The sequence below is a fragment of the Chrysoperla carnea genome, chromosome 4 (genome assembly GCF_905475395.1).
Source record: "Chrysoperla carnea chromosome 4, inChrCarn1.1, whole genome shotgun sequence".
Lineage (NCBI taxonomy): Eukaryota > Metazoa > Arthropoda > Insecta > Neuroptera > Chrysopidae > Chrysoperla > Chrysoperla carnea.
Window position 1 is genome coordinate 14,337,824 of NC_058340.1, and position 16,220 is coordinate 14,354,043.

General features: G+C 29.8%; 1 protein-coding gene across 1 annotated transcript in view; it reads left to right on the top strand.

The window, feature by feature from the left end:
- Window positions 1-9,223: 9,223 nt before the first annotated feature.
- The window catches only part of LOC123297816 (3-phosphoinositide-dependent protein kinase 1), a 40,227-nt gene continuing 33,230 nt past the window's right edge, over window positions 9,224-16,220 (top strand). Inside the window, exon 1 of the mRNA XM_044879608.1 lies at window positions 9,224-9,409. Coding sequence (XP_044735543.1) covers window positions 9,386-9,409 — 24 coding nt within the window. The 5' untranslated portion in view covers window positions 9,224-9,385. The remainder of the gene's footprint in view (window positions 9,410-16,220) is intronic.

Sequence of the window (16,220 nt, forward strand, 5' to 3'; positions counted from 1 at the left end):
GCAATTAGTAAATTCATTTGTGAATCTTTGAGCCATATCATATAATTTCCCATAAATTTAACCTGCTCCAAGATGCATATCACTCTAAATTTAATATGCACATTCGTGAGTACCTATACCTATATAATATTGAGTGGAAATTCTTCATAACGGAAGTTATGCAGAGAGCAATGTCTCGTTGATGCAAATGATGTTAATATCATCATACAATTGCTCCTTTTCACTATTCTAACTACTGTCCTCCATCATCGTATACACAAAATCAAATAGAATTCATTCAAGTCGAAAATTGTTTTGTATGAATATGTATTTTATACAGTGCGTACAAATACAAATAGGTATTATGTGCAAAAACATATAAAAAGTTAAACGTAAATTAAGGGTGTTGTCTCGCTATGGGCATAACGAGAAAATTCTAATTTTGTGTATACTTATTAAGAATATAATAATACATTTACCATACAAATTTGAAGCCAATCGACCGTCTCTAACTCGAGATAAATTTATTTAAAGTTCGGATAAGTAACTTGGCGAGCATAGGAAAGTTTGTGATTTGTTGTGTTTATAACTCTGAAACTAAAAAAAGCGGTGCCATAAGTTTGACCGCTATGAGGGTGTGTCTTTTTTGTTTCGTTTGAAAGCTAATTTAATGGCGAGTGTTCTTAGCTATGTCACAAGTGCAAGTTTCGGGTTCCGTATCCGAAAAAACTATAAAATTGGTGATTATCAACAAAATCAGCTCAATTTGGAAAATACTTTAAGGAAAAAGATGATTTAATGGAGTGTTCTTAGTTATGTTTCCAGTGCGAGTTTAGGGTTCTGTACCCGAAAAATTAGTCGGAGTTTTTTTAAATTTTGTAAATTTTACTTGTTAACTAATTTTTTAATTCTGGAAAAACAACTTGATTTAAGCTATTTTCAAAAAACTAACTGGAACATTCATGTATTTGTTCTGAGTTTAAAAAAAAAAAAAAGATCAAAATTATTAACCGCTTTATTCTTGAGATATAATTACTTGAAGTTATCCAAATTTATTGTATAACAGAAACTATTATATTTGGAGTATAAGTATAGTGTAAGAGAGATGTCTATTATATTATACAGAATCGACAGATGCCTATTATCATACAGAATACCTGATGTACGTACAGTAGAAAGACTAGGCTTTTAACTGAACTGCTAATTAATGTAGATAGCTACGACATATATATAGTCCGTGGGACAGTAAGGGTGCTTTTTTAAAATGATACTTGTTGTTTTTTCATGAGGATTAATTTTCTAACTTAAAGTTTTATTCTACCCCTTACTGTTTATGATTTAAATTGACTATTAAAGAAACCCGAAGAACTAAGACTAATCTGATGTCAGAACATGATGTCACCTTTCAAAATTTACAATTTTTGTTTATGTTATTTTTTGATTGGTTTACTATAAGACGAGCTATTAGCCATTATAGACTAAATGACCCACCCAGTATATGACACTTAACTACAGTATAATTATAAAAAAATCAGTTAATAGAATAAATTTGTGGAAAAATGAAAAACAAAACAAAGTTTGACATCAACTGTTTTTTGAATGTTCCCCCTTCAACTCATTCTTAATGATCATCCTGTATTCACATATACTTACTATTTTGCAGGAATCATTTTCTTCAACACATAAAACATTTTTCTTTACATCACTTATCAGCATATCAAGTGTGAAGAATTTGTAGAAAATAGAAGTTTGTTATTATCTATGTTAGAGTTTGTTGATTCATACAAAATTATTATTGTCCTATTTTCGATGAACATAAATTAAACCTAAACTGAGTCGAGCATAAGATATACAAAATATTTGTATGTATTCTTCTTAAGTTTTGTACGGAAATACTAGAAGCAAATTATGAATATGAATGAACGCTTATACTTCCTGATGTTAAAGCGGGATTCTGAAGTATTTTTTGTAGAAGTGCGCATTATAAATAAGTAGAATGAAAATAATAAAAATCTCAAACCTCTTTGAACATGGGAAAAACCTATCTTATTTCCAGCACATTCTTAAAGGATGCGATTTTTATACCATGTATATGAAATGTACCAAGGTATACTAAGTTTAGTCCTAATTGTTATACCATGTATAGGAAATATGCCAAGGTATACTAAGTTTAGTCCCAAGTTATACCATGTATATGAAATATACCAAGGTATACAATGTTTGTAACGCTTAAAAATATTGATACTATGAACAAAATTGTGGTATGGCTGTTCATAAAATCGCCTAATTAGTCCATTTCCGGTTGTCTGCCTATCTGTCTGTCCGTCTGCCATCACGTTTACTCAAAAACGAATAGAAATATCAAGCTTTTTTAAACGTGCTTAGGACGTAAAAAGTGAGGTCGAGTTCGTAAATGAGCAACATAGGTCAATTGGGTCTTGGGTTCGTAGGACCCATCTTGTAAACCGTTAGAGATAGAACAAAAGTTAAAATGTAAAAAATATTTCGTATAAAAAAATAATCAACTTTTGTTTGAAACATTTTTTCGTAAAAATCACTGTTTACCCGTGAGAGCGCAAATTGTATAGTATGTATTATATGAGAATATCAGTTATATATGTGTATGTATGTGTAATGTGACACAGAATACCAGTGTATGTATGTGTAATGTGACAGAGTAATCAACACTGTCTAAACATGTTATTTCAACAATTAACACAGTCAATTGAGTTTAAAGTTAAGAGAGAAAACAAATGATCAAATTTTTTAAAATCAAAAATCATAAAAATGGATAAACTCCCCAAAATTTGAGTTCCAGAGAAATCGAAACAAGTGAAATTTACAAAATTTAAAAAACTCTCGAGACATTTTTCGGGTTGGGAACAAAAGCTCACACTTGAAACATATCTAAGAATACTCTCCATTAAATTACCTTTTTCGTAAGACCGAAACTGAGCCGATTTTGGGGATCAGCGCCTATTTTTTAGTTGTTCCGGGTACGGAACTCTAAACTCGAACTTGAAACATAAGTAAGAACACTCTCCATTAAATTACCTTTCAAACGAATCTACATTGATTCATCCGTTGAGACGCTATGATGTCACAGACAGACAGGCAGACACACATAGCGGTCAAACTTATAACACCCCTGTTTTTGATTCGGTGGTTAAAAGTTAAACTTAACAAACAACCTCACCCTCATAAAATCCCACTTATGTCCACACACACTAGCAGGTTTCTTCATTCGACGGCAGTAAAGTTATAAAGTCCTTAAGGGAAAATAAATACTAAGGAGTGGAGGGTGAGGTTGTTTGTTAAGTTTAATTTTTAACCACCGAATCAAAAACAGGGGTGTTATAAGTTTGACCGCTATGTGTGTTTGCCTGTCTGTCTGTGACATCATAGCGTCTCAACGGATGAATCGATTTGGATTCTAATTCGCAAGCAGATGGGTGAAGATCATAATTCGTATCATAAGACAGAAGACAAAAAAAATTCTCATAGGTACTTTTAATAATTTCATCAAAATATATCTCAATAACTATCTTGTATCTTGAACTACTTTTATTCACTATCAATATTCATAACACAATTAACAAAATCCCATGATCCATAACTTAATAAATGTACGTGAATTTTAATTAAAAGTTATTGACCTGAGAACCAGCCAGCATACATAAATCCACAACGAAAACAAAATCATTTAATTAATAATAACAAATTTGACCACAAAAATTTCAACTTACTGTATTATGCATAGGTAAAGTTATTCTAAATTGTAAATAATCGAATTAATTATGGAATGAAACAAGTTGATTTATTAACGATATCTTCACTGGTTTTGGCCAACAAAAAATGAACAGTCATGTATTTGTTCTTTTTAAAAGCTTTTATTTAACTTGCAATGTATATAAGGATGTTACGGTGGATTCTTTGAACTCAATTTTAAAGTAGATATCTTCAACTGATTGAGCTGAAATTTTGCATGCACATTTAGTTTGGATGGACAATGCATGGTAAGGTTGCGCCGTCCTGATTTTTCGCTTCCACCATATTTTATATAAATACATTTAGTTTTAAAAATTTTAATAAAAAATACTTTTTAAGGGAAAAGCTTTTATTGTACTAAAAAGTAGAAAATAATTTTATCTATAAGTCACTCATACCCGACTATTTGTAAAAGCTTAAAAATATTAATGGAGTGACTTATTAAATTATTTTCTATTTTTTAGTACAATAAAAGTTTTTCCCTTTTTTTTTATTAAAAATTTTTTTAAGATTAATTTGTTCAGTGTCTCTTACAGTGTCTCTTATACTTTGTGAATAAAATTTCACAATAATACATTTGAAAAAAAATTTTGGCGTGCATCTAACATAGATTGGACCAAAACATTTTTTAACGAAAAAAGTATTAACACATATATATAGGATGCCTTTTTTAACTTGACACATGCGCGAAAATGCGCGAAAATTCTTTACATGTTAATCTTATAGAAAATGTCAAATTAAAATTATTGAAAAACGCTGATTAATTAAACTTAATGCATTAAAAATTGTGAAAATAAGACATCAAATTGCACAAATATTATTTTTCAAATGTAAATTATCATAATTATTTATTTAAATTTGTGAGACAATAATATTAAATTTTCAATGTAAGTCTTAAATGCAATCCATACAATTATATATGCATCCATACAATTATATAATTAAAGTAATGTATCGTTACCATGGAAACGAAACTCACACACGGAGCGAATAACATATCATATAGTAATATTACTTAGAATGGAAAAGCACCAAGTATGCTAGACAGAAGCAGTTAATTATAAAAGGACCAAGACCAATATATAAGACAAAGAGCAACGTTCACGCTTAAGTGTATAAAATAAACACAGTCTAATTAGTCTTGTTTTGGTCTTGTAGCCGCCGTTTTGTAAAAAAGAAGCATTCAATACGACAAATCCACTAAGCTCTATCAGTACAGCATCAAGACTTGCTGCAGCTTCTAGACTATGATAATTAATTTTCACGATACCTTCGAGGTAAAGCAAATTAGGGTTATAAAAAAAATTCAATTACTTGAAAATGATGAACTATTCTTACAGAAACACTCCATATTTCAAATTTTAAACAAACAGAACCTCGCCAGGTAATATTAATTTCCAAATATACAAAATTTAAAAATATATATATAATATAAATATTGCTGTGTTACAATTCTATTTCCGTATCACACAAAAATTTATATATACACATAAAAATGCCGGTATCATCCTTTCAATCGTGTTACACAGATTTAAAAAATTTTTAACAAAAAGAAAACCGACTTCAAAAGAAAAACTTTTCCAAAACAAATTAAAATGCACTAGTAAAAAAATAACGATAATATAATGTAGTTAAAATTAGTGTTATTTTTGGAGTCGGTGTCAGTCAAGTAAAAAACTCTGACAGAACAGTTTGCTACATTAACTTGGCTGACACCGGCTCCAAAAATAACACTAATTTTAACTACATTATATTATCGTTATTTTTTTACTTTTTAGTGCATTTTAATTTGTTGTGGAAAAGTTTTTCTTTTGAAGTCGGTTTTCTTTTTGTTAAAAGTTTTTTTTATTTTGTGATTTTTAGTGTACCTGAAGTGCACTAACTAATTTATCACTAAAGAAAGAATCATCGAAATCGGTTAGCGTGATATTGAGTTATTCGTCCTCTTGTCGTGCATACTTAATGCAAATTTAAGACTTTTATGATTTTCTCATGGATGAAATTATCAGAACTCGATCAAAATGAAATGGAACCACACGGGAAGCACTAGCTTTCAAATAGATGAAGAATCATCAAAATCGGTTCACCCAGTCGAAAGTTCTGAGATAACAAACTTAAAAAAAAATACAGTCGAATTGATAACCTCCTCCTTTTTTGTTTGAAGTCGATTAAAATATATATATAAGACAATTAATATTTTTATATTCTACGCACACATTCAAATTCAGCGATGTAGAAAATATCACCTCATATAAATATGAGCAATATGAAAAGGTTACAATCAATACTTTTATTAACATGCTCTTATGTTTTGTAACTAACTAAATAACTAACAATGTAAAAAAATCTTAGAAGTCAATTTTAACCTACTGTTAAGGATGAACGAGCGCCAGAGCAATTTTGGATAAAATGCTTGATTTTTTTTAATATAAGGTTGAGCTAAGTCTAAATCAATTCTGAAAATTTTAGGAGTTGCCCGATTATTAAAATGAATAAATAACTTCAAAAGTAGGCATATTTAACTAATTTACGAAGTGGCTATCTACGGTCTAGGTCTAGACCGTCCACGGTATACCGTATACGGTCTATTTAGACGCGGTATGAAATTATTTTTGCCCTTTTATACCGTGGGGCCCTTATACAGTGCACGGTATACTTTTTCACGGTATACTCTTTATGCCGTCGAGCCCTAATACCGTGTGCGGTATAGTCTCGTCCACGATATACATTATACAGATGGGAAAGCGTATTCTACAGAAATGTAACATACGTACATTACTGTGGAATACTCTTTCCCATCTGTATAATGTATACCGTGGACGAGAGTATACAGCACACGGTATATTACATTTCTGTAGAATACGCTTTCCCATCTGTATAATGTATACCGTGGACGAGAGTATACCGCACACGGTATGTTACATTTCTGTAGAATACGCTTTCCCATCTGTATAATGTATACCGTGGACGAGAGTATACCGCACACGGTATGTTACATTTCTGTAGAATACGCTTTCCCATCTGTATAATGTATACCGTGGACGAGAGTATACCGCACACGGTATGTTACATTTCTGTAGAATACGCTTTCCCATCTGTATAATGTATACCGTGGACAGGACTATACCGCACACGGTATATTTCATTTGCTTCAAATAAGCCTTCTAATCTATATTGTGTATACCGTGGACGAGACTATACCGCACACGGTATAAGGGCTCGACGGCATAAAGAGTATACCGTGAAAAAGTATACCGTGAACGGTATAAGGGCCCCACGGTATAAAAGGGCAAAAATAATTCCATACCGCGTCTAAATAGACCGTAGACGGTATACCTTATAGACGGTATACCGTATAGACGGTATACCGTATAGACGGTATACCGTATAGACGGTATACCGTATAGACGGTATACCGCATATTTTTAGTATAATAAAGCCCGTTTTTGTAGTCTTTTTTAAACTATAATTGAATTTTTGTTTCTTTACTTTAGGGTCTATATTTCCCTTGATTCCAAAATTCTTCGTAAATCTTTAAAAATAATCAAAAAATTGTTACAGATTGCAAGCATAGCAATCGCTCGATTTCGTTACCTTTTCCAACTAAACTCAACGATAATTACACTAAGGAATACTGCTTAATTTCGATAACCATACATCCGTGAATTCCACTCACGGGTTAACCAATTGTTAATAATTTCTGAATTCTACTGAATTCAAATTGCCATTTCATACTCAAACTTTTATTTTGTCATTTTCATTAATCAATCATTTTCGGATTTTTTGCTATTTTTGGCTTGAATCACTTGTCAAAATATTAATTAATGATGTGCTAATTTGTTTGGTAAACGATTCCCTGCCATTTTTATTGATTGATAATTTGCGTAAGAAATGTTCAAAAATTCTTTTTTGTACTTCAGGCAATCAGGACCCTTTTACTTATAATATTTTATTCTTATAATAAATTAATATTTTGTATCGTTAAGGTTGAGTCCCTATGGTTTAATGGCTTGCGACTGAGACAATATTTTGAATTGCTTTGGCTCAAAACTATGACTGACAATTTTGAGCAATAAAAGAGTATTGTGTTAAACTTCTTTTAAATAATTATCAGTAAGCTCCTAAATTGCAAGATCACCAACCATTTCAAAAAGTGAACAAACGTACAATTTATAAAATAGGTAAATAATATACAACAAGTTTAACAAATATTGCGGAACAGTCTTATCACGAAACGAAATGTCGGTTTTTATCGTGAATTTATCCACCCACCCTTAATAATCCTACCTCAATATACACAACATTGACCTCAAATACCCTTATACATTTTCATCACATTTTTCCGGCCGGGCAAACATTTGTTATAAGAATTGAAGTAAAATGAAAGTTTCCCAAATAAAACTACCTTTATCTAATAATGCTGAAATAATAATGATTACGTCATCACAAAATTACAACGAATAGGTAACTTTTGCATAATCAAAACAGATTACAAGTGCAAAACAATTCATACGTCATGACATGTTGTTCAAGATGTCAATTATAAAAAAACTTGACTTCAATATCAATAAACCGATGATAAACAATCTATTTTTAAATTCATTACTAATTATTCCCAATACAATAAATACATTGATCATTAGAAAAAAGTAAATAATTTATCAAAAACCATACAAAACACATTTTGAGTCACATCTGTGGAATCAAAATACACCTACAAAATTTGAAAACCTAGTGGGTGGGGAGAGAAACTCAAAAAGAATAACATACAACCAATACAGCCGTCAAAATAAGAAAAAATTCAATGAAAATTTGAAATTATATCGAACTTACCTTTAACCAAAATGAATATTTGGTAAATAAATCAGATTATAAACACAAATTAACAAAATTGTTTTGTAATCACAAACGAATTGAACTTTATTTACACTATAAATTCATAAATTTAACACTGGTATCACACGCACCAGTCGTCTGTACGACGCCATATTTAAACTTTACATGTTTACCAACCTAAACATATTTCATATAATATTTTCAAAAAAATCGTCTTTTATAATATTAAAACTAGCAAAACCGATATCAATTATTAGCATTTTTCAGGAAAATTTTAGTGCCAATTATTAATTAATATTATAGCTAAAATATATTAAATGTAAATTATTTAGAGGCTATGTTTATAATTATTGTTGTTATTTCACTTTACTTCTTTATTTTCTCATATAGAGTATCTCTTTTTAAAACATAACAGTTGTTAAAAACTTCATTTGAAATAATTGAGATGATATTTAATTTATATAAATCGAATTCAAATCAATTTTGATACATATTTTATATAATTGGGGTTTTATTTTTAGAAATTCAATTGTAAAAAATAATGTAAGTGATGCAGAAGCGGCGTGAGGCGTCTGTCTAGCTGACGTCTGCATAAATAGTTGTCAAAGTGTGAAGTCAGATTCAGTTTTGTGAAGTCATATTGTGAATGCAATAATATTCGTCATTACAGTTTATAATTTTTTTATTTATAGTAAAAATGTCAATTATTTAATAATATTGATACAACGTTATAAATTAGCTAGTGATTATTCATTTTAAATGTGTTAAATATTTATTCGTTTTATAATATTTTTATGAAAAAATGGCGGATGGGGACAATGAACTTGTAAGTTAACCCCATTTTATTTTGTATTGATATTTTCTTTTACAAAGTGGGTCAGTATATTCAAAATTGTGTTTTAATTGATACAGTTTTTTAATTTTCTTAAGTAATTTATACAAAACTTAGTTACTACTTGTTTTTTATCTATGCATCTTTTGAAACATTGGGCACCACAAACATTGTTGTGAAATATTTGTGATTCTTGCAAATTCATTTAGTTCAATTCATAAGATTCAAATATGTAATATCTGATTATTCAGTACCTATTCATTTGCATAATATATTTAACGATAATTTAAGAATATTTAATAATTTCATGGCTGTTTTGGGTTATTTCGATATCAAAGGTAATTGACTAATTGACAATTCCGTTATTGTCGTTAAAAAAACAACTGATTATTGAAGTGTTCAATATTTCGTTAGTGTAAATATGTATACGAGAAGACAATTAGGTTATGTATGCTCTTTTTGTCATTTTTTGTAAAGTTGTTGTTATATTCCCCTGTCATGTTTTTAATTTAAGCTAAAAAATATGTCATGTTAATTAAGAATCAAGAAACCCGGTAAATTTTGTCAGATCTGGAACTTTGTACTTTATTAAGGTTTATCATGATAAGTGGCAAAATTGAATGTTGACACATTCTCCTAACTCTGTAGGATGTTAAGCACAATTAAGTTTCTCACAGTACCGGTTTATAACGATTGGAATTTCGCAACTTAAAATAAAATAAAATTTTCCTCCATAAAAGTGCCAAAATTATTTATTATGTCTGGAGAAAAAGCTTTTAATTTTATTTTTACTTTCTCTAAAATTAATAGTTTCAGGGATATTTAGTATTGAAAAACAATATGAAAAACCAAAAATTCGTAACAGGGATATTAATTATTTAAAGTTCGAAAAAAGGCAACAGTTGAAATTTAAAACATTTAAGCCCCCGACAAATTTTTCGGTTACGGAACTCTAAACTCGCATTGAAACATATCTTAGAAAAGTCCCCATTAAAAAACCTTTCAAACAAAACCAAAAAAATCAAAATGGGTTCATTCGTTTAGGCGCTACAATGCCACAGACAGACACACACACAAATGGCAGTCAAACTTATTCCTTTTTTTTTTTAATTCGGGGGTTAAAAATGGCCAATTTCAATCTTGGAAAACCAAAAATTATATTTATTTATAATCCCCGAACCAAAAAAAAAGGGGTGTTAAGTTTGACCGCTATGTGTGTCTGTCTGTGGCATCGTAGCTCCTAAACCGATGAGCGGATTTGGATTTTGTTTTGTTTCGTTTGAAAGGTTATGTAATGGGGTGTTTTCTTAGATACGTTTTTAGTGCGAGCTAAGGGTTCTGTACCCGAAAAAATTTATCGGGAGTTTTTTAAATTTTGCAAATTTTATTTGTTAAGTGCTTGCATATACAGGTTGCCTTTTGAACGAATGGAAGACGCTACGAATACTCTAAAAATACGAAGAAATTATGGATAGAATTATAATTTTATTCATCGTATAAATTTTTGTAGGCGTGTCAATGGTGGCCACTTCGAACAATTATTATGAAAAACTTTATTTATTTACATGTGTTTTTTGTACCATGTATATATGAAATATACATAGTATATTAAGTTTAGTCCCAAGTTTGTAACGCTTAAAAATAATGATGCTAGGAAAAAAATTTTGTCATAGGTGTTCATAAAATCACCTAATTAATCTATTTCCGGCTGTCCGTCCGTCCGTCCGTCTGTGGACACGATAACTCAAAAACGAAAAAAGATATCGAGCTGAAATTTTTACAGCGTACTCAGGACGTAAAAAGTGAGGTCAAGTTCGTAAATGAGCATCATAGGTCAATTGGGTCTTGGGTCCGTAGGATCCATCTTGTAAACCGTTAGAGATAGAACAAAAGTTTAAATGTAAAAAATGTTCCTTATAAAAAATTAAACTACTTTTGTTTGAAACATTTTTTCGTAAACATTACTGTTTACCCGTGAGGGCGCCAATTAGGCGGAAATTTTATAATATGTACTATACTTGATTATCAGTTATGTATGTGTCACATGTTTGTATGTGTAATGTGATAAAGAAATCAACACTGACTATGCATGGTATTTCAACAATTAACTCAGTCAATTGTTTGTTTTCACTTGTTATTAATAAAGTTTGGATTGAGTAACGGATTGTACTTAAAAACTGAAAAAAATTATTAAAATGCAAAATCGCTCACACAAAACTAAAAGAACTTATTTTAAGCTAAGCTAAATGTGGTAGAGCGTTGTAAAGATATTTCAGGGACACTGTGTATATGAATATGAGTTTTGGTTCATTGTTGTTTTATTTCTGGAATATAATAACAGCCTCATAATTTCAGTTTTGAATGGCATTTTATCTATTATTGTCTTCACGGCTTCCTATCTCATAACTGTTGATATATTGTTTCATTTTATTTTCAATTCATTTGAATTAAATATTTTCCATGTAGGGTTGGTATATTGCCATAATGTACGTTATACGCCATACGATATGTGTACCTACGTACGCCCGAGTTTGCATACAAAACAAAAGCTTTGCCTGTTGATTCTCATTTAAGTCATATTTAATAGATATTACTAACATAATAGATATGTTTTGAAAAGAGATATATGACACATTTTATTTTAGAAAAAAAACAAGTGAAAACAAACAATTGACTGAGTTAGTTGTTGAAATACCATGTATAGACAGTGTTGATTATATTCTCACATTACACACACATACATGTCACTCATACATAACTGATAATCCCATATTAATACATACTATAAAATTTGCATCTAACGTGTGCCCGTGAAAAAACAGCGATGATTACAAAAAAATTTTTCAAACAAAATTTGTTTATTTTTTGATAAGGAACATTTTTTACATTGAAACTTTTGTTCTATTTCTAACGGTTTACAAGATGGGTCCTACAGACCCAAGATCCAATTGACCTATGTTGTTCATTTACGAACTCGGCCTCAATTTTTACGTCCTGAATGCGCTGTATATTTCAGCTTGATATATTTTTTCGTTTTTGAGTTATCGTGTTCACAGATGGACGGACGGACAACCGAAAATAGACTAATTAAATGATTCTATGAACACCTATACCAAAATGTTTTTCGTAGCGTCAATATTTTCAAGCGTTACAAATTTGGGACTAAACTGAATATACCTTGATATATTTCATATATACATGGTATAAATATACTCCTCTGCAAAGAAATCCGATCATATTGAATTCAAATAATGTTTTGTGTGGGCTTATTCTAAGACAAACAAAGGAATTCTGCATGTAATTTAAGATCCTATTAACGCACAGCCTCGGGAGTGCTTGAGTTCTGATAATTAATGCTATAAATGCATTAAAAAAGCAATTTGACCATTATCTCGAAAACCATCAACTTTATGAAAAAAGGTTTCAAACAAAAATTGTCGGAAATTTGGTTTCCTATGAAAAATGTAGTAATTTAATACAAATTAAACTTTTTTTTATGTATATTATTACTCTATTTTATTGTAAACAAGAGAAATCAAACAATTGAGTTAATTGTCGAAATACCATGTATGGATAGTGTTGATTACTCTGTCTGATACTATAACTGATATAACCATAACATACATACTATACAATTTTGTGCTCTCACGGGTAAACAGTGATGTTTACGAAAAAATGTTGTTTAATAATTTATAAGGAACATTTTTTACATTTAAATTTTTGTTACATCTCTAACGGTTTACAAGATAGGTCCTACGCAGCAAACACCCAAATGACCTTATGACTCCTTAAAATTACCTTATATAAAGAGTTTTATCGAAATTGGAGACGATAAATTTATATCGATTTTTTGCAATTTTTCCAAGGGGTACCCCTTAGAAAAATTCGAAAAAATCGTAAAAAATTATTTGTTTCGGAATTTGATGAAACTCAGTTTATAAGGTAATTTTGACCCAAGAAATTCAAAAATCGAGTTTGTTTGGCGATTGGCCGAGTAATTTTCGAAAGAAACGATATTTCGGATCGATTTCCGGTATAATCTCGAGAATTATTCGCCCAATCGTTAAATGAAACCGATTTTTGTATTTTTTGGGTCAAAATTACCTTATATAAAGAGTTTTATCGAAATTGGAGACGATAAATTTGTATCGATTTTTTGCAATTTTTTCAAGGGGTACCCCTTAGAAAAATTCGAAAAAATCGTAAAAAATTATTTGTTTCGGAATTTGATGAAACTCAGTTTATAAGGTAATTTTGACCCAAGAAATTCAAAAATCGAGTTTATTTGGCGATTGGCCGAGTAATTTTCGAAAAAAAAACGATATTTCGGATCGATTTCCGGTATTATCTCGAGAATTATTCGCCCAATCGTTAAATGAAACCGATTTTTGTATTTTTTGGGTCAAAATTACCTTATATAAAGAGTTTTATCGAAATTGGAGACGATAAATTTGTATCGATTTTTTGCAATTTTTTCAAGGGGTACCCCTTAGAAAAATTCGAACAAATCGTAAAAAATTATTTGGCCGAGTAATTTTCGAAAAAAACGATATTTCAGATCGATTTCCGATCGATTTACCTATACCGAAATTATTTTCGTAGCATCAATATTTTTAAGCGTTACAAACTTGGGACTAAACTTAATATACTATGTATATTTCATATATACATGGTATAAAAATGGAAGCCTGAGATAATTTTCCTACAACATTTAACACATAGGACTGACAGACACAGTACTGATATTTTTCTTTAAGGTAGCACAACTGTAATAGGGTACTTTCGGTAGTGAAAAATAAATTACGAAATTTGAAAAAAGTTAAAATTTATGTATAAATATATTTAAATATTCTGATTTCAAGTCATAAAAGCACATTTTTCTTGTATAATATTAAAATTAAAAATCGTAATTTTTTAATTGTATATCACGTGACCTAAATCGCGAACAAGCCCTGATGTGATGTCATATCGGTATGAACCATAGACCATCAGTTAGTTCAGTGTAGACAGCTGGGTATAATATATACATAGATAATAAGTATTTATATTTATTATAATCAGATGTCTATGAATATATCTGTCAAACTTATCTGTGTTATTTCATTATACGAAATAACACAGATAAGATTGACAGATATGTTCCCAATATTAACCGATATTACGTCACCAATTGGATACCCGCTTTTTTGACAGTTTAAAAAAAGTCTAAAATTTAATTTAAGTTTTTGGCAAGAAAGCGTGTGTATTTTTCCGAAATAAATATTTGATGGCTTTTTATTAGCAAAATCATCATTTTGAAGTACTTTTTCAAATATAGTAGAATAGCCTATTATTTGGTTCTAAATTCAATAATATTCATTTACCGTATAATTTAGGCTAGTGACAAGTACAAAAATTTGTTACTTTGTGATATGCGATATAGCGAAATAGAATTCGATACAGCGAAAAATGTTGGATGTGTAGGCGCACATTTTACGCACTCTACTCCATAACCGGCAATCGATAGATGAACACTTTAAATTAGAAAGTTTTTATTGATTTATAAAAGTAACATTTTTCCTCAAATGGTACAGTTTAGGCAAAAACAGACTGAAAAATTTAACCCAGAATTGTTTTTTCGTATTAAAATTGGCATTTCTTATAATTATTTCTGCGAAATCTAAACACTATTCGAAAATATTTTTCCAATAAATAAAAGTGGGTTGTTTTTCTATAAAGACCATATGTATTGAATGAACTAACGCACATAAAACTAGATTTTTGCTATTAATTACTGTCTAAACTATTCGCTTTACAGAAAAATGTTTCGAAGAAAAAATTTTTGCGTATTTATAATGAACAACTTTCTAACTTAAGGCCTTCATCTTTTGTTTGTCAGTTATGCATCAGAGTGAGGTTTAAATTGAACTTGAAAACTTTGATCGAATTCGATGCCGGTATAAGATGTGTTCCTTAGAAACCATTATTTTTCGTTTGAAGCATTTTCCTCGTTTAAATTTATTTATCGAGGTTCAGGCATATGGCAATTTAAAAACGATGCCCTGTATATAAAGTAGTTATGCTTAAAATAGAGAACTTGCATTAATTTGTTTTTGTCTCCATTTGATTACATAATTATATTTTTTAATAATTAAAAAAAAAAAATGTTAATGACGTATTTACACCCGTTGAGGCAGTGAGCCAATCGGAATCACAATACTTTTCCATTTTTCGACTTGTTTCTATTGAAAATTACGTTATAATATATTGAAAACAAGTTTAGAAACAAACCATTTATCGTTCTGCATGTGTTATTTTATCATTTCTCCGTGTTGTGGCTTTTCTAAAAACGATGTGTTAACGTCACTGGTGTTTGAATTTATAGATTAGAAGTCATTTTCAATTGAAAATGGTTTTCAATTTAATTTTCCATTAACAATTACATGGAAAATTTTTGTTTTTAAATTTAAAAAGAATTAATTCAAAAACATGCAATGATGGTTTTAAATATTTTTTTTTATTACACTGGCTCAGTTTCGTCGCTCACGAGTATACTACCCAATGTAATTATTTTTATGTTTTGTATGTTTTGTTAATGTGTAATAGAATAAGTAATAAGTACTAAACTCGGTAATTAGTTCAAATTATTCTACTATGTACTCTAGATTCTAGCCCGTTTTATCGTTTGTGTATTCTAGTTTATTTTTGGGAATGATTCACACAGTAATTTTAGTCAGTTCATTTTGATGAAGATGATCCTGATATCAATCAGATACCGGGGCCAGCCTTTGGGTGATTAAAGACCCGCTCATAGGCCTGGAATATT